This window comes from Calidris pugnax, unplaced genomic scaffold (genome assembly GCF_001431845.1).
Source record: "Calidris pugnax isolate Ruff unplaced genomic scaffold, ASM143184v1 scaffold211, whole genome shotgun sequence".
Classification (NCBI taxonomy): domain Eukaryota; kingdom Metazoa; phylum Chordata; class Aves; order Charadriiformes; family Scolopacidae; genus Calidris; species Calidris pugnax.
Window position 1 is genome coordinate 245,080 of NW_015091083.1, and position 23,109 is coordinate 268,188.

General features: G+C 36.5%; 1 protein-coding gene across 3 annotated transcripts in view; it reads left to right on the plus strand.

Annotated features, from left to right (window-relative positions):
- Positions 1 to 23,109, plus strand: part of CHID1 (chitinase domain containing 1) — a 131,690-nt gene that overhangs the window by 48,450 nt on the left and 60,131 nt on the right. For 2 of the 3 annotated variants that reach the window (XM_014957432.1, XM_014957431.1), the window contains exon 11: positions 659 to 814. In XM_014957432.1, coding sequence (XP_014812918.1) covers positions 659 to 814 — 156 coding nt within the window. Of the gene's footprint in view, positions 1 to 658; positions 815 to 3,305; positions 3,896 to 23,109 lie in introns of those variants that run through there. The other variant, XM_014957433.1, reaches the window with a different exon arrangement.

Consider the following 23,109-nt stretch of genomic DNA (forward strand, 5'->3'; position numbering starts at 1 on the left):
TCCTTATCCTTGCGATAAAACGTGCTCTCCTCTCTGATGAGATAGGAATGGAATGGGCATGATATACTGATACTCTCTATATGATAATTCAATTACTCTGTGTATTAAGGCTCTACTCTTTTTCTTAATGTAGCTTTCTGTTAGGTAATAGCCTATTTAGGGTTTTATCCATAAATGTTAAACAATCACTGAAACCCGTATTGCTTACCCATTCACTGATTTTATAGTTCCTTCTGTAAGTAAATGGTGGATTTTGTCCCAGTATGTTGTGCCAATCTACAGTAAAAACATTGAGGAAAGTATTGAAAAAGAACAATTGAAGTTATACAGAGTTTTGAATTACTGTGTGGGCATTGTGCCAGGCCCAGTGACAGAGAAAATGCGCTAGGTCAAAACCTTTTTTTACCAACTATAAGAAGTTTTGTGGCCCTTTATTTTTAGAGATGAATCACAAGTCAAGAGTGGAGCAAGTATGTTTTGTGCAGCAGTACTTAAAGCCACTGAAGAATGTACATTGAACCTTCTTAGGATTGTAGGTTAACCGCTGATTTTTGTGTGCTATATTTTTCTCTTTACAATTACACTAGTCAAAAAGTGAAGACTGAGAATGATTGTCTACTGTTGCTGACAACCTGTTTAATTTTTGTTAACTGGACAGACCTGGTCCGAATTCCCCTATTCCCTGGGTACGAGCCTGTGTTCAGGTACTGGATCCTGATTCAAAATGGAGGAATAAAATACTTCTAGGGCTGAATTTCTATGGCATGGACTATTCTGCTTTGGGAGCCTCTGGGGAGCCAATCCTTGGTAGCAGGTAAGACTTCTTTGGATAGTAAGTGCTTATGTATTATATAGTCTCACAAAACTCATAACAAGTATTCTTGATTAGAAATAACATGTAGATGTGTTGGTAACGTAGAAATGGCAAAAGTGATAAACCTGCATATGAAAAAGTAGGTGAACAGCTAGATTAAGACCTGTAACTTCTCTGTATGGAAGTGCAGATAGATGGCACAGTTATCCTGTCAGAACTCCTATGGAAAAATGGTTTATGTAATTTTCCCTCTTTCCTCTATCCATGTTTGTACATGCAGTTTGCCATCCTTGTGTGAAAATGTTCTACAGTATTCTCTTATGTTCTGTATCATTTTGGGGGTTCATGCAGTTGACCTAAAGATTGTTTCTCTCAGCCCCTGAAGTTGTTACCTGTTACTTTGAAATTTGATATTAGTTTCAAACAGCAATATGCCACCAACTTTCTTCGGAGTATAAAAAGCTGCAATAAGCTCACCCAGAGACAAAAATCTATAACAAGATAAAGGAAAGTATTCCAAAGCCGGCAAGAAATTTTTTATTGATTTTCAGAGGAAAATGGTTGGTTTAGTTCTCAGTAATACTGATCTCTAATAACTGCAATATTTACTGTAATATTTACAGCTCATTTTGTAGAAATGCAGTCAGAGCATACTACATCAAGCCAGAAGAAAAAAAAAAAAACAACAATAAAAAGAGGGTGAATTTGGCAGAAAAATCACGTTTGTTCAGAAGTTTGTAATTACTTTATTAAATAGAACCAAGCCAAGTAGAAACAAACCTAAAGCACAAGAGGTGACTGTTCTCACTTTCACAGGTTGCTAAGTTCGTTACACCAGAATATTTCAATATAATAACAGATTGCTTGTTAGGCATTGAAATATTATCTGAGATGAATTGTGTAAGGTAAGGGCCTGAACTTTTTTTGTCTGTGCCTTCAGTTACACAAACACTTTGTCATCATTGCACTTGCCTTTGCTGTCTTCCTGCTTCACCTTGGCTGTTTGCAGGGGTATAATACTGTAGACACAGTTTTCTTCCAGAGCTGAATTGGGTCTGAATCTTGCTGAATAACAGAAAATGACTAGAGGGTGAAGAAAATAAGGCCATTGCCTACAATGAAAGGTATATAGTGAGTATATCAGAGTATCTTCTGTAAAGTTAGTTGTAGTGGTTAAGGCACGAAAAATACTAAATAGTCAAGGCATTTTTGATTTACAAACCTAATTATATAAGTTCAGCACAATTAATATAGCTTCACAGTAATATTTACAGTTCCTTTTGGGAGGCAGGAGTATTGCATTATCTAGCAGAACAAAAGGATCTTGCTTTTTTCTGAACTGCAACTTGTGTAATGAAGTTTCCACTTGAAAACATACTGCACACTAGGATGGCATCTACTTTTACTTTTCATAGCTTCTTCTAGACTATATTATATTATTAATTCATGTTGCTTTTTAACTAATGGCAAAGATATCCTAGCTAAGAGTCACGTATGATTAATATAAGGTTTACTGAAAAAGGCTATGCTTACCTGTCTGTAGGGCAGTGGCACACAGTATGGGACAATACGTTTTATACAGAGAATGGTCCTGTGAACATATTTTTCACTGACAAACCATGATATTGCAATTTTTCCAGATATCTACCAGAAGCTAGATTCTAGACTTTAAGAAACATTGCATTTATACATGCAACATAATAATTTCCACTTTTCTGTCTTATCTATTAAACATTGGTCAAGGATTAAGGTTATTTTCCCAGACATATTTTTGAGCGTGCATAGTTATGGCTTAGTCTTTGCTGTATATTTCATGTGTAGTAATGTAATACTCAAATAGGTTCAATGTAAACCAACTTCAAAATAGGCCAAGCTTCTGGCATAAAGAAAGCAGAAAAAAAGGTTATTAGTGTAAAATAGGCTTTCTGCCGTTTAATTGGTAACATGCTGTTCGTAAGGAAGTTCTAGTTCCTAGCATCTGTGAGTCTCTGAAAACTAGCACTGTCACATCCAGTTGAATACCACAATGGGCACAGCTTGTTCAGAGATACTTTTCCCCCTTCCTTCTAAAAAGCTTCCCTCTTATTCCATTATTAATACTCTGGCTACGTACTTTTTTTCATTCTCTAAGGCAATACGTGACTGAGGCTGATCCTATTCCTTCCCATTTTTAGTATCTGCTTCATACTACATAAAAGGACTGCTCAGAAGCTGTGTCCAGCCTAGAAGTGGATGGCTTGATTATTTATTTTCCTCACCTTGGCTTCTTAGTGAATTTAAGCTTCCTGTTTTTTGGTGACTGTAATCCAGTGTTAGTCATGACCTGTAAAAAGTGTTGAAGGTTTGAGTCATGGCTCCTTTAAGGCACTCACCATATGTTGTAGCAATAGTGATGTTGAACAAAGGTACTGGTATTAAAACGAATTGAAAATCTACTCAGTTAAGAGCAGTATGGTGGGTATCAACTCTTTTGTTGTACGTTTCTCTCCAGGTTTTTGCATCTGAAATGTCCTGTGTGCACAGGTCTCCAGCATGCCAGTGCTCCTTGTCACACTGTAAGGTGGGCACTGTCTTGTTGAAGCACATTCATTGGAATCTGATCATCTTTCATTAGAGAGCTGGAGAATTGTAAGCTTCAGTGGCAAGCTGTATATTCTTAGGTTTTGATGTAAATGCAGTATGCACTTAAATTGATTATTAGCGTAGTTTATACATAGGACTACATGCATAGTGCACAAACCTTTGCAGATCTCACGTTTTTCTTTAGGATAGGAATTATGTAATGGAAAGAGGTTCTGAACATAGGTAGATTTTATTCACTGAATATTTTTTCAATCCAGAAGTTCATAAAATAATACGTAGTAGAATTCCTATTTTCATAAAATATTATCTGGCTATGTTTTTTTTTGTTGTTGTTGCAGAATGTAATCTAAAGCTAGAAGTGCTTGGTTACCATTTTGCTGAAAAAATATACCTTTCCTTCATACATTCCATAAAAAGTAATATATGTGTGTTTGTACTTCTGTATGTATATGTATCAGGATTAAATGAAATAAACCCAACTTTTCTTTTACAGCACAATGTAGTTAGGTTTTGGGTGTTTTTTACAGTAGGAACTGCAGCTTATATTTACAGTAACAGTGTGTTCATCTTGCAGCTCACTCACAAGTAGTATTTTTTAATACAGTGAGTCAATCTCAAAGATTATAGCACATTCTGGTGCTTTAATCAACCAAGTACTGTTGTTGTTTAGCTGCAGGGAAGCTACATTCCAGTGTATATTTAGTTCTGATGTAATTTGTATGAAATGCTAAGCCTGAAATAAAGGCGGTGTGCCTGTGATTCCCCAAATCACCTCTAGTGCTTCTGGCAATGTTTTCTGCCCTCTGGCTGTCAAGAATCAGGTGTGTGAACTGCTAAGATGCAGTGATTAAAACTTACCACTGTATTAAAATCCTGTCAGAATATTACCATCTGCTGTTGCTGACTTGCTGTGGTCTTTACCTTTGAGTCCTTTTTGAAATGTGTAGTAGATCAGCAAGCCCCTCAATCTCAAGAGCTTCTTACTTCCGATGTACTTTTTTTGCCTTTAGCTATCTGCTCTTCAGAATCTCCCTTAGTCATTGGGACATTATATTTCAATTGCAGTAATACCCGTTGGGATTTTTTTGCCTTTTCATGGGAGGTTAGACAGCACTGCACTGGTGTTTTCCATTCCATGCCATGAAAAGTCTGTAGCCTTTATGACCTGGGCCAAAAGGGGACTGATAAATTGCATTGCTAGCTGTGAATTAAAAACAATATAAACCAAAGGCTATCGATTGGCAATCGTGCCGCTTACGTTTAATAAATCGGTGTTCTTTATTGAGCACATTCCTTCAAAGTTTAACGTGTTAAAGACATTTTGTCTTTTTTTGTTGTGGTGCTGAAGGAGTGAAGATACATCTCTGATATTCTGCCTGACTGTATATAACTTTTGAATATATTCTGCATCAAAGCTGCTTTTGTTCCAAATGTAGCTGTTGAAAATTGATATGTGATTAATTCCGTTGTTGTGAGACAATGCTGTGTGTGCTTACCTTTTATTTAAAGGAATCCGAATAGGGATTTTTATGTTAATTTTTAAACACTTAAGAGGATTGATATAATAAATTGCCAGTTGAAGGAAGGGAGAAACTAATTTGACAATGCATTGTACTATTCAGAGAGAGAAAATAAAATGATTTGCAAACTATGTGAGGATGCAGAGTTCTACTGAGAATTTTATCGGCTGCCTGCCATTCTGTAAATAGCAGGTAATAAAACATGTTACTTAAACAGAGGTGAGCTTTTTCCCTGAATTAGAATCGTAGATTGGTTAGAATTGAAAGGGATCTTAGTTCTGATCCCCTTGCCATGGCCAGGGACATGTCCCATTAGACCAGGTTGCTTAAAGGCCCATCCAAGGTGCCCTTGAACACCTCGAGGGGTGGGGCATCCACAGCTTCTCTGGGCAACCTGTTCTGGTGTCTCGCCCTCCCCACAGTAAAGAATTTCTAACATTAAATCTACCCTCTTTCAGTTTAAAACCTTTGCCCTTTATCCTATTGCTACACTCCCTGATAAAGAGTCCCTCCCCCTTCCTGTATGCACCATTTGGGTACTGAAAGGCTGCTTTGAGGTCTCCTTGGAGCCTTCTCTTTTCCAGGTTGAACAACTCCAACTCTCTCAGCTTTTCCTCATAGCATAGGTGCTCCAGCCCCCCGATGATCGTTGTGCCTTCCTCTGGACCTGTTCCAACAAGTCCATACCCTTCTTATGCTGGGGGCCCCAGGGGTGGACGCAGTGTTCCAGGTCTTTATTAGTAGCAAATTAAGAAGATTTGAGCCAACTGTGACTCATGATTTTGTCTTACAGAATGTAGCAAAGAACTTGTGCAAGGGAGTCTTTTCTTCTTCAAGCTTCAAGGCTTTTGCCACATTACTCTTCATGCTGTAATTCTCTCAGGATTTCCATTGCTTCCATGCATACGGGATTCTGTATCTTGATTGCTCATAGTTTGTGTAACATTGGGGATATATTAATATTTAAAATAAATGGATGGACCAATAGGACTGTAGAACTAAACATTCTTTTGATCTATGTCCAATTCTTTGCTTCATTGGAGAGACTGTTAAGGTCTTTCTTCTTAAATTGTACTGCTGGGTCAGATGGTAAAATCATGGCAGTGATAGGACAAAGTTACAGTTGGGCCTGGAATCAGAAATAAGTTATTTCTATATTACAAATATCTAAATAATTCAGGAATTTTTTGAGAGGTTTATTCTATTAAATTCCCTCTGGGATGTTCTGTTATGTGTAGCTTCCGTGGTGTATCTGTCCCTTCCTCCCTTTTGGAGTATACAGTGAGCATTAGCTGTTCACTGAAAGACCAGTTTTTCATATAAAGTAGATAAAACATCTTATGAAGTAAAATTATTATCATATCTCACCTTTCCCAAGTTGTAAATATGATGTTAAATGCAAAGCTGTTATAATTTTTTTTAATGTAAAACACATTCCTTCTTTCTTTTGAAATGAGGGAAAGGTGTCTTGTGTTTATTAGGCAAATGATTGGTTCTGAAGTTCAGTTGTACAATGGCATATTGGCTGTGGGTGATTGTCTATATCTCTCGGTGTGTCTGTTTTTAAAAAAATGTAGTCAGTTGTGATGTATGTTTTAAATGGTGGCCTTATTGCTGTGAAATGTGCTCTTTGTCTCTCAGGATCTTTTTTAATACTGAATTTGCTACAGGCAATATTTAGGAAGACAAATGTTGACAAAATAATAATGATATAGTTCTTTGCTGTCTCATTATTGTACTCTAATCATTAGAAGATAGCATAATGGAATTGGGAAAAATGCTTCTGTGGTTTAAAACCAAGGGAAGAGCCAGAAAGCTTTAAGTTAATTTTATTTACGTTCATAGATTTGCATATGAGTGTCTGTACCCACTGTAAAGGGAAAAAACCTCATTGCTTTGAAACCCTTATTTGGGCTTGTGAGATCACCTAAAACCACTTCTAGTCCTGATTGAATCTCTTCAAATATATGGTGATTAACAAGCAGCACAGAACAGGTAACACTATGTGTGTATCCAGATTCCTCTGCTATCAATCCCTTAACTCCCATTGCCCCATCCTCTTGTGTGCTCAGGGCTGAAAAGATAGTGATTATTTTTTGCCTGGTGTTGACTGTCTCCCACAAGATACTTGTTCTGCCCAGTTCCATTGCAAATCAATTGGGAATGAAGGTGAAAAGGACCTCCTGAAAATGCTTGGTGTCTATATATGAGTTAGCCTAGAGCTGGCTAAGTACTCTGTGCTGACTTCTTGGATCGTGTGCAGTGTGGATTTCTCTGGGAAGCTTCTAATTCTGAAGGCATGAAGTCCTCCTCTGTTTGAGCCAAAAGGCAGAATCCTGGATGTTGTTTATCGGTCACCTAGCCACCACTGTCAGGGAGGTATGGACTAAAGTGTTGGTTCCAGGTAGCTGGATATTTTTCTTTTGTTTCTAACATGGGAGAGTTTTTGACCTTTTCCTGAGAAAAATGCATCCTCGGGTTTTGTTGGTTGGTTGGTTTGGTTTGTAGTTGTTTGTTTCTTTTAGTTTTTCTTGTTGTCTGGCCACCCTCCGCCCCCGACTGTTTCATGTCGAAGTTACTTCCCCCATTGGTTTTGATGAGGTGGAACACTTTTTTGGTTGATTAGTGTGTCTAATGATTGAAAAATTGGGCTGGCTTGAAAAATAATGGAATATATTCCTGAATTCAGGAATATGTTCCTGAATACAGATATTGTGAGACAGGGCTTGTTTATCTTGCAACTTGAATAGAACTAGATTCTGATTGTCTATTCTCTTTACTAGTAAATTGACAGTAATGAGCTCTTTTGTATTTTGTGAAAGAGGACCATTGTTTGATGTGTAGTGTATGCTTGTTTCTTTAACAGACAGGCTTTTCTTTTTAGTTTTAAAAGAAAGCAGCTTGGAGTTTTTCTAATCTTAAACTGATTTTGCAATCCTCATTACCTAATTTCAACATTAGTCCATTCAGTGAACGGAATTGCCATGTTTGTTGGGGAAGCAGTCAGAGTTAGAATGACGATGTGACTTTCTTTAGGCCTGTTGAAACTAATCTGAATATTGCAAGAATAGATTTTGAAGTTTGAATGCACTTTCTTGGTAACTGGTTGAATTTATAGGAATGCAATTATATACTCCCTCATTTGCTAATGAGAACAACTTTCAAAGCTTTATTTAGCAAACTCTGAAACTTAGGGTAAATCCTGGTAAAGCACAGTTCTTTATATTTTTTTTCTGATCTGCTAAAGTGATGTCTTCATTGCTTGGCTATGTGTATGTTGTCAGCAGGCTGGCACAAGTGTTGCTGGGGACCCAGTGCTTATACAATGAGTGTAAGCCCCAAAAGGGGCTTTTTTTGGTGGGGATGACTCTAGTCTGGTCCTATGGACTGAAACTCATTGGCAGTTAGATAACGTGCCTCTTCTGCTGTTCTTTCATCCAAAAAAGGCATCCATTTCATGCACTCTTGAGACAGCTCCATGATGCAGACCAAAGTATGGTGTTACTTTTTCTTGTAAAAGCTCAGTCTTGATGTGAACTAGAAGTTTCATGTAGACAGAATCATACAATCTAAATGCCTCCTTTCATTTTGACACAATGCTTTTAAACAATGCAATTAAAAAGAAAAAAGGGTAAGTTACAAAACGCATTGATTACGCTTTGCATAAGGCAGTAGAAAAAATACTGTAAAAATATTTTAACATGTCTCAAGGCTGGTTTTTTGTGCACAGTCATTTCAGAGGGCAAGAATAAATGTGCATGTTTATTACAATTTGCAAGAAAAGTAGCAATCGCAACAACAAAGTAGGCAGAGTGATATAATTCCAGATGGAAGGACTTGATAAGCGAGGCAAGAGCCAGCATGGAAATATGTAAGACTTAGGCACAGGCTTGAAGCATTGAAGTAATACTTGCAGAAAATAGTAATGGAGCGTATAGCTACCCGGTCTTTGCAGTAATAGAAGTGCAAGTATGTTCCACAACATTAACAGCTTTTGATTTGTGCAAACAGCTTGTTTACACTTGGAGTTATGCAGCAAGTGATTGAATGAGGTTTCTGCTGATAACATTCAGTAGCAATATAAGGTCCAATAAGGTTTTTTTTTCTTTACATTTTTATGAGATATTTCAGTACATTATTAACACCAGGAAGTAAATGGAGGTGGGGCCCCCTTGCCTCCCCCTTCCCCCCATTTAGTTCATTTCTAGTTTAGGAAAATGAATCTAGAAATGTTGAGTAATAAATTTTAGCTAAAATAATTTTTTTATTTCGTGCTCTAAAAATAGGAGAGTTGCATTTCAGAACATTACTGGAATGTAGTGTCGTTTATGGCTAAAATGGAAATCAAGGCAAAGTCTGGTAATTAATCTACTTTTAGGAAAAAATACAATATTATAAAAATTATTACAAATTAGTTATTTGGAAACTGAATGAAATGGACAAGATTATGTCCAAAATATATCTATATATCCTAAATAGTTACCTCTTTCTGGCAGTTTTATGTATGTCCTTTCCATGTTTAAATCAAATGTTGGTTTTGTTACCCTGTTTTAGAAAGAAACTGTCTTTGAAAAAAAACTAAAAATCTCTCCATGTGCCACATCTTTGTAAACCTTTTGCAAATAGCTTCCGCCTTTTGTTGTTTACCTGCCGTTAAGGTTGGGGAATGGAAAGAAAATTCCTCTTGAACACTATGTCATGTAAAGTTCAAGGTAGCTGTATTGCCAGGCTTAGAGCAGGTACGTGCACTTCCCTCTTTGTGGGTGAGGACGTTGAGTGGGGTGAGAGGGTGCAAATCGAGCCTGTGAATTCTGCAACCCAGTTTCCGTAGGACTGGGGATAGTCCTACTGCTAATCTCCAATACAGGATGGGTGTGTAGATGGCAGATGGTACTTGCGATCTTGAATATAAAATTATCTGCTACAATGGTTTAAACCTAGAGGAGGTCATCTTAGCAGCAGCATTTCCTTATATTCACCAAAATTTAGAGATATTAATCTTTTACAGATTAATTTTTTCCTGTTTGAGTGAAAGCAAAATTTCTCCGAGTCTTGTGCTTTGAGTACAAGAAACTTATTTTCTTAAGGTGTTTCCAGCTAAGGAGTAGTTCTGGGTTAGAGGTCTGTGATTAATATGCTGATCGCTTGGAGCCATAAACCTGGAAAGGTAAAAGTCAATGAAGCTGTCACTTTCCCTATTCTTGCGCTGCTTCGAATTAGTTTTAGTGGCTTTAGAGATAGTTACATTTCACTGGATTCTACATTTTATAGTAATGAAGCACTAGTCCATTTGAGAAAACTCAATATAGAAGTGGAATATATTTTAGTATTGACAGTGTGAGTGAAAAGTTATGATTGTTATTGGGAATAATAATCTATAGAATTGGTCCTAGATTTTAGCATTTGTGGACTATGAGTATATGGAGAGAAATCAATGAGACATGCAGTCGGAGAGAGACCTCTACGTACCAAACCTGGGAAAGTACTATGATCATTGCAAACTGGCATTGCTGAGCTCTTGTTACCCAGTGAATACATGACGAAAACATCATGGGGAGTGTAATGTGTATTTGGATTGCACAGTTTTTAATTTTTTTTGTTTGCTTGGACATTAAGTTGGGCATTCTGAAGTGTTGTTGACACTGGGTTTGTTTCTGTACTTGAGTTTGCATATTGAAGGCCTCCTCTCTTTTTTGCTGGTGTATTGTATCCTTGGGAAAATGAATTAGAAGAATGTGTAGAATAGTTAAAGATGAAAGGTAAATCGTTTGTCATTTGTAATTGCTCTTATGTTTGACGCTGGAAACCAATATTATAAGCATCTGTATGTGTAAAGTGGCTATCATGTCGCAAAAGTTTGAATCTTAAGTGTCAGTGTCTCCCTAAGCCTTTCTTGAAGATGCAAATTTTAAGATTTTTAGAACTATGAGTTGATAAGGGCAGCAGACACAGTGCTTCTATTTAAAAGCATAGCCAAGTGTTGCAGTATCTGTGTGATACTTTTTCTGATTTAAAAACAATTAAACTCAGCAATATTTTAGCTGTTCTTTTATTCTTCCGTGCAAATCTAATCATGAAAGAAAACTGATCAGTCTGATGATGGAAATTGTCAACCAAAACCAGCTTTGTCTAAAAAAAATCAATTAAAATTTAAGGCAAGAAAAACTAAGGTGCTTAATAAGTGTAAAGTAAATTTACTCTCTCCCAGGAGAAACGAAGCCCCATACCACTGGTGGTAATATCTCAAGCTTACAGAGAAGCCCCATCAATAAGTTTCAATCAGGTCTGAAAATGAAGAGTTTTCTTCCTGCTCCTTACCCCTAGAGTTTTTCTTGAGAAAATACATAAAAGGAATATTAAGTGTAAGATCCCTGGAACTGTAGAGTTGACTTGGCACCATTTATTTAGCAACAGTATTAAGAATAATTGAAAATCTGTGGGTTTTTAAAGCAAAAATGTAATACTGAATCATGAGCTGATAATTTAAAAAAAAACATTTGCTATTAGTCTTTTGTGAAATAGTCATTATCAAGCTGTGTAATAAAGGAGTGATTGCACGTTTTACTATGTCCAGTAAGATCTTGCAGGATAAGTAATATTTTTTTAGAATCTGTTTTATGGTATTATGAGAAAGAGATGTATAAATAGGAGTGTATTAGGAACATGAACTTAAAATCTTCAAATTCATTAGCACATAGATTTAAGCAGTAGGAAGTCTGTGGCAGCAGGTAAAACAATTTGTTCTGAAGGACTCTTCAGTCATCTTGTACTTGAATAGGAAAAGAAGGGATCTTTTAGCTGCAATAAGGAAAAGTAAATGTCTTCACAAATAATTTTGGAACATGGAAAAAAAATGCTTTTTTAGAGCTTACATGGAACCATTTGTTTCAAAGGACACTAATGTGCATATTTTAACATGTGCTGTTCAGAGTTACATTCTAAATAACTTCTTTTCCATTCACTTTCTTGAAGATCACTGCAGTCAGTTACTAGAATTCCCTTTTTAGCAATAGGCACAATTTAAGATCACTCTCTCTGTTCTACTCCATGTTGACAGCTTCTCATTTAAAATCAGAGTATTTCTATTCATATGGGTCTGATAGGAAATTATCTTTGGAGCTTTAACACTGTTATTCCTGTACATTCTGTGTGGAAAAAGCAAAGAAGCAGTCTAGTGTAATTCATTCTGATACTTACAGAGGGTTTAAAATTTTGAAAATTCGTTATTTCCAAAATATCTTTTTTCTACCTCCTTAATATCCTGTATTCCAAAATGTGCTTGCAGACTACTAGAGTAGTATTAGCTAGGTCATATTTTCTACTTGGCTGTTTGTATTTTGATCACTCTTCTGAATCTTTCTTGGATTCTGACATTTATTTATCTGCTGTTTAAATGTCTCTGTTCCTTCCTGCATGAGTTTGGAAATAGCTGCAATTAAAACAGCTTTAATTTCATTGGTATCTGAATTTTAGTAATAGCATGTTTGTTGAGCTGAAAATTTTAAAAAAGCTGCTGATATATACAATAAAAACTTGTTCACAGGATAATAAATTTATTTTTAGAGCTTATTTTCACATTAAATTTTCAGTGTGAAATCTTTGTTTTGATTGTTATTAGAAATGAGAAACACATTTTAATATTAGCATGTTCTACACATAAAGCCTGCAGCTCAAATAATCCCTATCCATTGAAAGACTCCTGCAAAATGAGTTCTGAGCTGACACAAAGGCAGACATAAAGGCAAGAAGAGTAATGGTAGAGAGAGGGCTTTGAAAATCAATTTTCCCTCATTGGTGTAAATGCATAATGTGAAAAATGTTGGTATATTTATTTATTCATTACTTTTATGACTGTTTTAAAGCTGATTTACTTTCCACAGTCTAATTGTGTTCTCTGGTAGCCAGTAATAGATAAATTGAACTAGCAATATTTATCAAAATATGGGACAAATCCTTGCAGAAGCAATGTGAGTCATATCTCGTGAGACCCCACGTACAGTACAACAACCAGCTCTGGGGCCCCCAGCATAAGAAGGACATGGACCTGTTGGAATGGGTCCAGGGGAGGGCCATGAAGATAATCAGAGGGCTGGAGCACCTCTCCTATAAAGACAAGCTGAGAGAGTTGGGATTGTTCAGCCTGGAGGAGGCTCCAGGAAGACCTTGTAACATCCTTCTGGTAGCTGAAGGGGGCCTACAGGAGAGATGAGGAGGGACTCTTTACCAAGGAGTGTAGGTGATAGGACAGGGGGTAATGGTAGCAGGTTGAATGGGGCTTTGAGCAACCTGGAAGGTGACCCTGACAATGGCAGTGGGGCTGGAACTAGATGATCTTTAAGGTCCCTTCCAACCCAAACCATTCTATGATTCTATATTTTAAAAAAATAATAATGATTTAAAAAAAGTAGGTCACCTGTTTCAATGCAGGTGTGGGGCCTTGAAGAAAGAAATAAAAATTATAAAATTGTGCCATAGGTGATAGAATTGTATACTTATTTACTGCAAAATGCTCAAATTCTGAATTTAGCTTCTTTATGAAGCTGCTCATTTCAGTATGTGGAGCAATGAGTCTCTGTATGTAACCGCTTTAATAGTTGATAAGTTTGGAGCATCTTGTCATTTAGTAAGATTGTCTCTTTAAGGATGCATAAAACCCAAGTAGTTTTTGTATTAGCTTATTAAGTGTAACGTGCATCATGGCTGACCATGTTATAATGCTCTAGTGCACAAAATGTCCTCAGTTTCCCTTGTTCTCTTTCCCCTTGTTTTCTCTAGTGTTTTGCCATTTTAATCATTATAATGTACTGACTGTTCTTCTGTAGCCACATTTCCAGATTTAATACAATAATAAAACAATCATCGGTCCATGGAATCTCTATCTGGAATTATTTTTCCACTGTTTTAACAGAAATGAACAGCTTCAAATAGTCAGTTTGTCCTGAAGTAGCCATCTAATTTAAGGGATGCATTTGTGACCTTTGCCCAGACCTTTCGAATCCCGTCACCTGCAACCATGCTTTTAACTGGATTGCCCTTTGCACCTACATTGAATGGTTTCTATTTATGTTTAAATACAGATTCTGTTATTCTAAGTTCAAGCCGTCCTTTAAACAGCCTGGCCTTGTGACTTAGGACTTTCCACCTTCAGAATGTTTTTTTGATGGGACTGTCAGACTGAGGCCCACATTTTCCACTACTGACTGCTGCCAACATGGTGTCTGAGGAGAACAACGCTGTGTAAATGTTTCCTTTCCTTTGTCTGTACTTTTGCTAGTCAATACGCCTCATTACTAACGATGGTATACCGGGAGGAACAAAGACCCCCCCTACCTTTCCAAAGCAAAGTGTAATATAAGATTAGAACTGTTGTGGAGTTTGGAAAGCAAATGATAGGAAAGCTTACTCAAAACGCTCCAGCATCTGTGGAGAGAGACCCTCATTCTTTTGGCTAGCAAGACAAAACTTCGATGTTATATTTTTGAGCAGAAAGAAAAGGGACCTGGTGGTAAAAAAAAACAGATTTTTTAATACAGCTTAATTTTCTTTCTCAATTATGCTGTTGACTCTGCTGTGAAACCTTAGCAGTTTATTTAACCTCTACCCCTTTATTTGAACTATCAGAAAAGCAAACAAGTATGTATTTTAATTCTAGGAGTATTGCTGGTAAGAGATCTGTATTTGAACTTTGGCAAATATTGAGATTTTTAGTGTAGATGAAACACCTTGGAATTAATTTCAATATGCAGTTTGTGCTTTTGTAGCAATTCTGTATGTAAAACTAAAATGATACCGCTTAATATAAAAAGACTGTGGTACATTTTTTCAGAGTAATGGTGAATTTAGGTAACGCAAAATTCAAGAACACTAGGCTATAATAGAATAATAAAGATTTGGGTATCAGCTAGAGACCTTAACTGGGCTATGCTTCTGTTTTGTTTTGGGTTTTTTTGAGGTGTTAGAAGGAACACCTGATCTTCTCACTGAAAGCAAAGATGTTTTTTGCCTTACTCAATAATAGCTTTTCATATTTTCCAGTTTCTTCAATTACATTAATTATACAAATTCAATCAGTTATTTAATGAGTCTTAGGTATTGTGTCGTCGTCTGCTTGATTCCTTATTCCTCTGATTTCTCTGAAAGGCTCTTCCTGTTACCATCACTTACTGCCTTGTATCCTGCACCTTCTAACTCTTGCTAGTTGTTTGTCTTAGTTTATTGGCAAATAGAATCTTCATTAATGGGGTTGCTTTGCCTTTTCTATCCAGACAATGGTAAATGGTAAATGTGGAGTCTATTAAACGAGAAAAACCTCCTTCAGGATTGCTATAAAGTTAGGGGAAAAAAAATTCACTGTCATGGAAAATAAACTGAACTTTTGCTTCCTAAACATGTTTCATACTAACAGTTGTTCTGGTAAATAATTTCATCATGTAGGTGACAGTACAAGAATCACCTAATGAAATGAGCCAGAAAACTCAGCTTTTCTCAGCCCTTCAGTGGATAAAGATTCTGCCCTCCGTTCCCTTCTTTTTATGGTTGCCAGAGCTACTGAGAAAGACTAAATATCAGGAAGTCGTATAATATTCTGCCTTATTTAATAGCCTGGTGAAGGGTTTACATTTTTTACAGTCTTTAAAAGATGAAATAAGTTTAAAGATTGACAGGTGCATTGCTTTGGGGTGTGGAGTTTTTTGCCCTTTACTAAGAGTAATCCTGGCATATTGCGCAACAAAGGAACTTGGTTGGTTTGGATTTTGAAAATGTTGACATTTGTTACTTTATCTTCCTTCGCAATATTAACTGGCAACATTTTCCTTCCTTAAAGCTAAACAAGGAAGGTAATTTTATAGTGTCCTCTCTGTAGTAGAAGGAGAAGACTGTCTTGAAACTGTATGTTCAAGGATAGTCTGAGGATGTTATAATTTCTTCAGCTACTTTGAAATTATTTTGAGGAGATTCCAAATTGTTTTGTTTTGTTGGGTTTTTTTCCCCTCTCTATGTTAGTGTACAAAGTAAAAGTTCTGAATGTTGTCTATTCAAGAAAGAATAATTTTTGTCAGATAAGGATATGTGATACTTGTAGCAGTACTGGAGGCCCATTGTAGTGGGTTTCTTCTATGCCGGAAACAATTAACAGTCCAATAGCATTACCAGTGCTGTAAATCTCATTATACTTGTCGTGGTGTTCTATTTAAGCTCATTATTTGATGTGCAGTTTTTCAGCTATTTATTCCAAATCTTTAATTCTTCTACTACATAGTTTTAATTTATATGTTCACATCATGGCAAGTTCACCGTACCCACACATGATGAATTATCCTACACTGTGCTGAAGCATATTTTTTAAAAAAATTATTCTGTTTATAATTCCAAATCCTACATATTTTACAAACCTTGACATATTGAAATAAAAAGTTCTCAGATAAGTATGTTTCAAGCTGGTATGTTGAGTGTGTTGGTTTTAGAGCAGCTTAAACCTTCTCCCGTTGTTGCGGCGCCAAAAAGGAACGTGCCTGGTGCCAGAGTTGGAATTTACTTAACTCAAATAAGGAATCAGAGTTCCCAAAGAAAGTGAATTAGATTAATATCTGAAATTCAATTCAAGATCTGGTGAGGGGAGCAAAAGAGCATGTTAATCTTAAAATAAATTGGAAATATAAATCAAATATTTGAAGTATCACAGGACTTTAGATCACCTTGACCTCCATATATTGATAAAAACCTTTATTTTAGGCAGCAACAAATTTAAAAGGAAGCTAAGTAGAGATGGATGAGGGAGGGATACTAATAATTCACAGTTGCATAGTAGAAATATAACAATATTTGAAAAGTAGTAAGACTGGCTGAATAACTTGCCTAAAATGTATTTATTTATTTACCCATGTTATGGCACTGTTAAATTGCAGAGTTGTGCTTCTGATTTCTAGAAAATGTAAAATATATAAAGACAAATTCCAAGTATTCATTAGGGTAGTCTGCAAAAGAAGTAAATTATTTATTGATGCCAAGGAGTGATTTTTGAACTAGCAATGAAAAATATCTCTTTACAAACTGCTTGAAGTTTCACTGAGTTCTATTTGCTTTTGAGCCATATATATTAGTGTTCAAATGCATTGGTTGGTTTTCTTTGATAAACTTTGTATCTTGAATATTCTATGCTGTCATCCAGATTATTATTATTTTTCTTAATCTCTTAAGAAAATAAATTTCATTACTTATGTTGTCTCTGCTGGTCAGCTTGTCCATACAGTTGTTCTCTGCAGTGCTTTTTGGATATATGAACTACTTTAAACCAAAGTTGACAAAGACTGAAGTTCTCAAAGATATGAAAACTTTTCTGAATATAGGTGGTTTAGTGGAGCTGTAAATTATAAGTTACGGCTGTGAAGAGAGTAAGCCTCTCTACTATAAACTGGTTGCTGGTTGACAGACAATATGTGTAAAGCTCAATTGGGAAAAGTTTGCACTGGATTAGGTAGAAGGAAATCCAGCTAGAGATAGGAAATCAGATTTCATGAGTTGTGCTGTGCTTGGAAAAGTTGTAGGAAACTTCACTGTTTTCAGTACTTGGGGTCTCCTGCTGTATGTTAGGAACTGTGTACTTGGTTGAGCTAGAGTAGGTTTATGTCTGTGCATTTCACACTGTGATTCTTTGGATGTGGATTTTGATGGGTAGACTTGGCTGATGAGATGCTTTCTGCTTGACCATTTATAAATTTGGGAAAAAAAAAACCCTTATTTTCTTTACACTGATCTGAGACACAAAAAGATGACGAAAGCGTATTTACTGTCAATTTGCACAGCAAGCAATATTCTGCTGGAAACAAGGTATGTAAACTTTTATTTTCTTAATACTATTTAAACTGACAGGAATGATACCCCAATTTGCAAGCCTGTCTAAATGGTAACTGGTGTCAGTAATCACATCTAAAATGACCTCAGAAACCTCCTGTATTAGCTGCTTTATCTTTCAGTGTCTATCACTAACTTGTTCTGCCTCCTGAGGAAGAAAGTTCTTGTATGTTACTTCTTGGCTCTTCCTGATACAAGAGCAGAGCAGAATTAGTTTATCTACATGAAAGTTTCAATAGGGAATAAAAATAAGTTTTTATTCAGTATTAACAATTCTGCTCAAAACAAACCAAGTTATTTTACAAAGCTGTTTTTAAATTATAAAGCTTATTGTTCATGTACTATTACTCTCACATTTGGAAACTAGGTCTTTAAAATGGATTATTTCATAGATGCAGATGTATTTGACAGATACAGATGTAATATTAGGTAGATATCTAATAATCAGTGTATTTCAGAGGAAATATTTTATGTTTATGCCTGCCTTTTTTCTCTTGCATTGGTAGTACTGGTCTTATTTCATTTTTCTCTCAACAAGCACTAAGTCTTTCTTTTTTCCTTATAGTCTTTCATCATTAAAGCCCACAAAACTTAAAAAAATAATTTCTGAACCGAGCAAAAGATTTTTTTTGCCAGACTCCTATCATACGTTTTTTGCACTGCAGTAGCATGTGGAAAATCCAGATGTGGACTCCATAAGCATGGTATGAATTAGAAATACACTCTCTCACCTGTAGAGATTTTGGACCTGTATAGATGCTTCATTAGCCCTAAGTAATCTTTCAGGTTTTTTTCATGGTTTTTCCCACAAAGGTTTTCCCACAGGGTTTTCCCTATCTTGCATGACTGTAAACTATTACTAGATTTTATATTCCTTAAGGAAAGGATTTGGAAAAAGTTTTTTGAGGAAGGTTTTTGAGGAAGCAAGAAAACAGGGAGGAGGACTGAAAAAGATGTTCTTGTCACATTCAAATGACAGGTAGATCATAGAATTATAAAATCATTCAGGTTGGAAAAGACCCTTGGGATCATCAAGTCCAACCGTCAATCCTACTCTACAAAGTTCTTCCCTTCACCATATCCCCCAACACCGCATCTAAATGACTCAAACACATTTAGGGATGGTGACTCAACCACCTCTCTGGGCAGCCTATGCTGGTGTCTAACCACTTTTTCTGTGAAGAATTGTTTCCTAACGTCCAGGCGAAACCTACTCTGTTGCAGTTTGAAGCCATTCCCTCTTGTTCTATCACTAATTACCTGTGAGAAGAGACCAGCACCAACCTCTCTACAATGTCCTTTCAAGTAGTTGTAGAGAGTGATGAGGTCCCCCCTCATCAAAAAGGGTTGTCAGTGAAGAACAGTACTTAGCCAAATTACACAGTTTCTGTTTATCAAATGTACTGTTAGCAGAGAACTAAGGCTATTGATGCAAGTTGCTTTCTGGGAAACAGGTAAAAAGTGGTAATTCTGTTTGTCTCAGGCTACTGTATTCACCCTTCTTTTTTGCTTTTTTCCACCTTCCTTTCAAAACTGTTTGACAGATGCTAAGGCTAATGAATTTTAATTTTAATTTGGCCTTTTCCTTGGGTTGCTGACAGTTCCTTCTACACCATAGGGACCTTTCTTTTCTAACTCACTTCATGTTTCAGTAAGAAGTGGAGCATCTGATGGAAACTTCTTCATAAATAAGTGAACTCAACTGGAACACAGCCAAACGCTATCAGAACTGGCTCCCTGAATCCCAGTCTTGTGTTTTACCATGGTATGAGAGATTAGATTCATTAACCTCTCATTAGAAACATGTCAATGCTAAAATCCCACATTATGCTAGATTCAGCCTATTAGAAATCTCAAAAGGCCAGTTAACGTAAAAGAATTAACATTTCTTATTCCAGAAGTTAATAGTAGATTCCTCATTTGGCTCTGTTCCATTTAATTGATATGGAAACTTGTTAGGTGCTTTTTTCTTTAGAATTAGCAGCAATTTTATTAAGCCAGAGAGAATTGTTTGATAAAAAAGCTTTTATCATAGTGCAAATACAAGCACTTGCAGTATAAAAATGTTTATTTCATTATTACATTTTATACATATGTGTATAGAATATGCTACATATTTTACTTATAGATATAATAACACTTGCAAGAGTTATCTCTTTACTAGTCATATCTTAACTTAGACAGAACTTGCTATTTATAGGAGGATATTAAATCCTATTTGAGTAGATCCAAATGCATCCAGATATTAAAGCACTGTGTTTAATTCCAGGTAGAGTTCAGAATATGAAGTGGAATGAAACATCTTTTACATTGCCTTTTGACCTAGGGAGCTTTCTCCTCTAATGAGAATAAGCACTGCAAAATAATTTGAGTGAAATGGAATTCATTCTTCATCAGTCATATTACATAGCTTCTGCTCAAGCTTGATGCGAGTGCCACTTAAAATCCATAAAGCAAATAGCAAATGACCTTTTACTAGCAATACATTTTTGTGTGTATTCATCTGCTACTGTGAGCAAAAAAAGAAATTTCCATTTTGTGTGGTGGTTATAAGCAGCATGAAATAATGCTTTTGAATCAGTTCATGTCATTGCTTGAAATGGAAAACAGTATTTTCAAAGACATTGTACTGTGATAAGTGTGACTGCATAATGGTCGCTGTTGTTAAGACATTCGGCTGCTATTTCAAAGTAGGTAGGAGTTGAACACAGGGTCATTAGTAGGGAAATGAGAAAGAGAGAGACTGGTGGAACTATACCCTGCCCTCCCTGAGACAGAAATGGGAACAGCCACCAGAAAAAAACACAAGATCAAGGGTGATATATATAGGATATAGCCTATATCCACTTACCAGCCAGAAGGTAGTAACTGAAAGGAAATGAGTGAATGGAGGTAAGTCCATGCTTGGGATGGCAGGTGAGCCCCCTCTTTGCCACCTTTGCCTTCCCAGGTGCTTCTGTACAATAGGTATGAGGCTCTGGATGCAGAAGGTCAGTCAATGGATGATGATGCGGATGATGGCGCATTTACACCAGAGGTATTCCCAAGGTCAAAAAGGACTAGCCCCCATATCATGACGACCTCCATGAGGAAGAAAAGAAGGTTATAGTGTTCAGTGACTCCCTTCTCCCAATATGCTAGGCAGACCCTTCTCTTAGGGAAGTTTGCTGCCTCTCTAGAGCCCACGTTTATGACATGACTAGAAAAATTCCTATCCAGGTATAGCCCTTGGGCTATTATCCATTATTACCCTTCCACGTGGGTGGTGATGAAGCCACAACATGTCGTCCAGGGGCAGTTAAAAGAGACTTTGGGGCCTTAGGTTGACTGGTAAGGGAATGCAGAGCACAGGTAGATTTTTCCTCTGTCCTTCCAGTAGCAGGCAGCAATGTTTGAAGAAACAGACAGACCCAGTCTAAAAATACATGTCTCTGTGGCTGGTGTCACCACCACAATTTTAGATTTTTTGATAATGGGATTGGACTACTGGTGTCAGATGGGATTCATGTTTCTCAAAGAGAGGGTCTTTGCTCATGAGCTATAGAATTCTTTGTTCAGTACTTTGGGGTTTCTTGTGCTTTGGTGTTTTGGGTTTTTTGGGGGTGGGTTTGTTTTGGCTTCTGTTTTTTAAGGGTAACCTTATTGTTATTCTTTACAAAAAGTCAAGAAAGTTTTTCCTGGAATATTAAACTGAAGAGCAGCTGTTTGGTAGAATAGCTATCAAGGAACAACTCTCTTCTGTCTGCTGGTGCTTCTTAGTTGCATGTATGCTTTTCAGTATGTTGGATTCCTGACCTGCATGATTTGAAAGTCACCTATGAGATGTGCATTTGTATGCCCAAGTGGAACTACCAAAACATTTTTGATGTGTTTTAATTTAAAATATTTTTGCTTTCTCTTGTGCTAAATACCAGAGGTAATGTAGTATATTGCTTATAACTAATGACATATAAAATTCTTACTTGTCTACACTATAATAATACTGGCCTACTTTTATGTACAAATAGAAACTTTGGTTCATTTTGTAACTTTCTAGTATAAGTAGTTTACCAGGAGCTTCCATAGGACCTGAAAAGCAGAGCTGCTTTCCACTCACACAGAGTATCCTGTGGCATTACGTAGGCAGTGGTTTCTCCCCAGGGTTGACATCATATATATTATTCTGAATGTGTTCATTTGCAGAGATGTGCTGCCATTTCAGAGTGATATTTTGTAAAGCTCCTTGAGAGTTGATGTTGAATGACATTATCACTAATAAGGTTTTAAGGACCTTAAGTCTCAAAAGTCTGTAACTGTAAACACCTGCTGGTGCTCTACTTCTGCTTTTTTGGCACTGAACAGATATTTTGGAAGTTGATGGGCCTCTCTTGAATTTTAGAGGTTTTGGGTTTTTCCTTTTTCATACAAAACAAACCAATGTACCACTGATTAATACATAACTTGTTTCTTAAATTGCAATGAGTATTCTCACAAGGGGCAGTGTCTACTAGTGTTACACTTAAAAAGATGCAGAAAATGACTGTGTTCCTTAATGTATTCTGCAAAAATTAAAAAAAAAAATTAAAATACCATTTTTCTACTGCATCATCTACAGGGGGCAAGCTCTCCATTACACACAGGTTTTTTTCGCTAAGAGGCCAGTTGAAAATGAAAGGAGGTTGTTCCTGACCTCTCTGCTCAGTCACAGTTCAGCTTTAATTTTATATCCTTCCACCTCCAGATGGCTTGGGCTCCTGGATATAGCACTGATGGCAACACATGCTGATTAAATTTGCCATGACCTCAGAATATCACAGGGCCACATAATTTTCCTTCTTCTTCTAGCACCCCATTCTTTTACTGGCACTTTGTTGCAGCTACGAAGTTTTTTTAACTGATGTGAGACGATGAGCAGTGTAATTTGGTGAAAGTGTAGGTTGCTGATCATACAATGTATCTGCTGTTATTAATTTCCATGAGAGCTGTGTCTGCTTTACGTACGTGTGAGTGGGCATCACGACCCCTTATATAACAATTATTTTGAAAGGTTTGACAAAGAAGAGTTCTCCTCTGGAAATACTAATTTAGTTTAAACAATTGTCAGATGAATGTTTCTTTATACATACTTTCATAAGTATTAGGCAAGCCTAGAACATATTGATCTTAACAGGCCTGACAGTTGCACAAAACATTTCAAGTCACTTTGTGAGTGATCTATGCTGGTGAATCCATATGCGATAGTGGACATTGGAAATACTTTATGCTAGAGCAAAGAGGTTTCCTAAGGGAAGCTTCAGGTTACTTAGCATTATACCTGAAATAACAGTAAGCACTTTCTTAAAGATGTCTCTGTCAGGACTT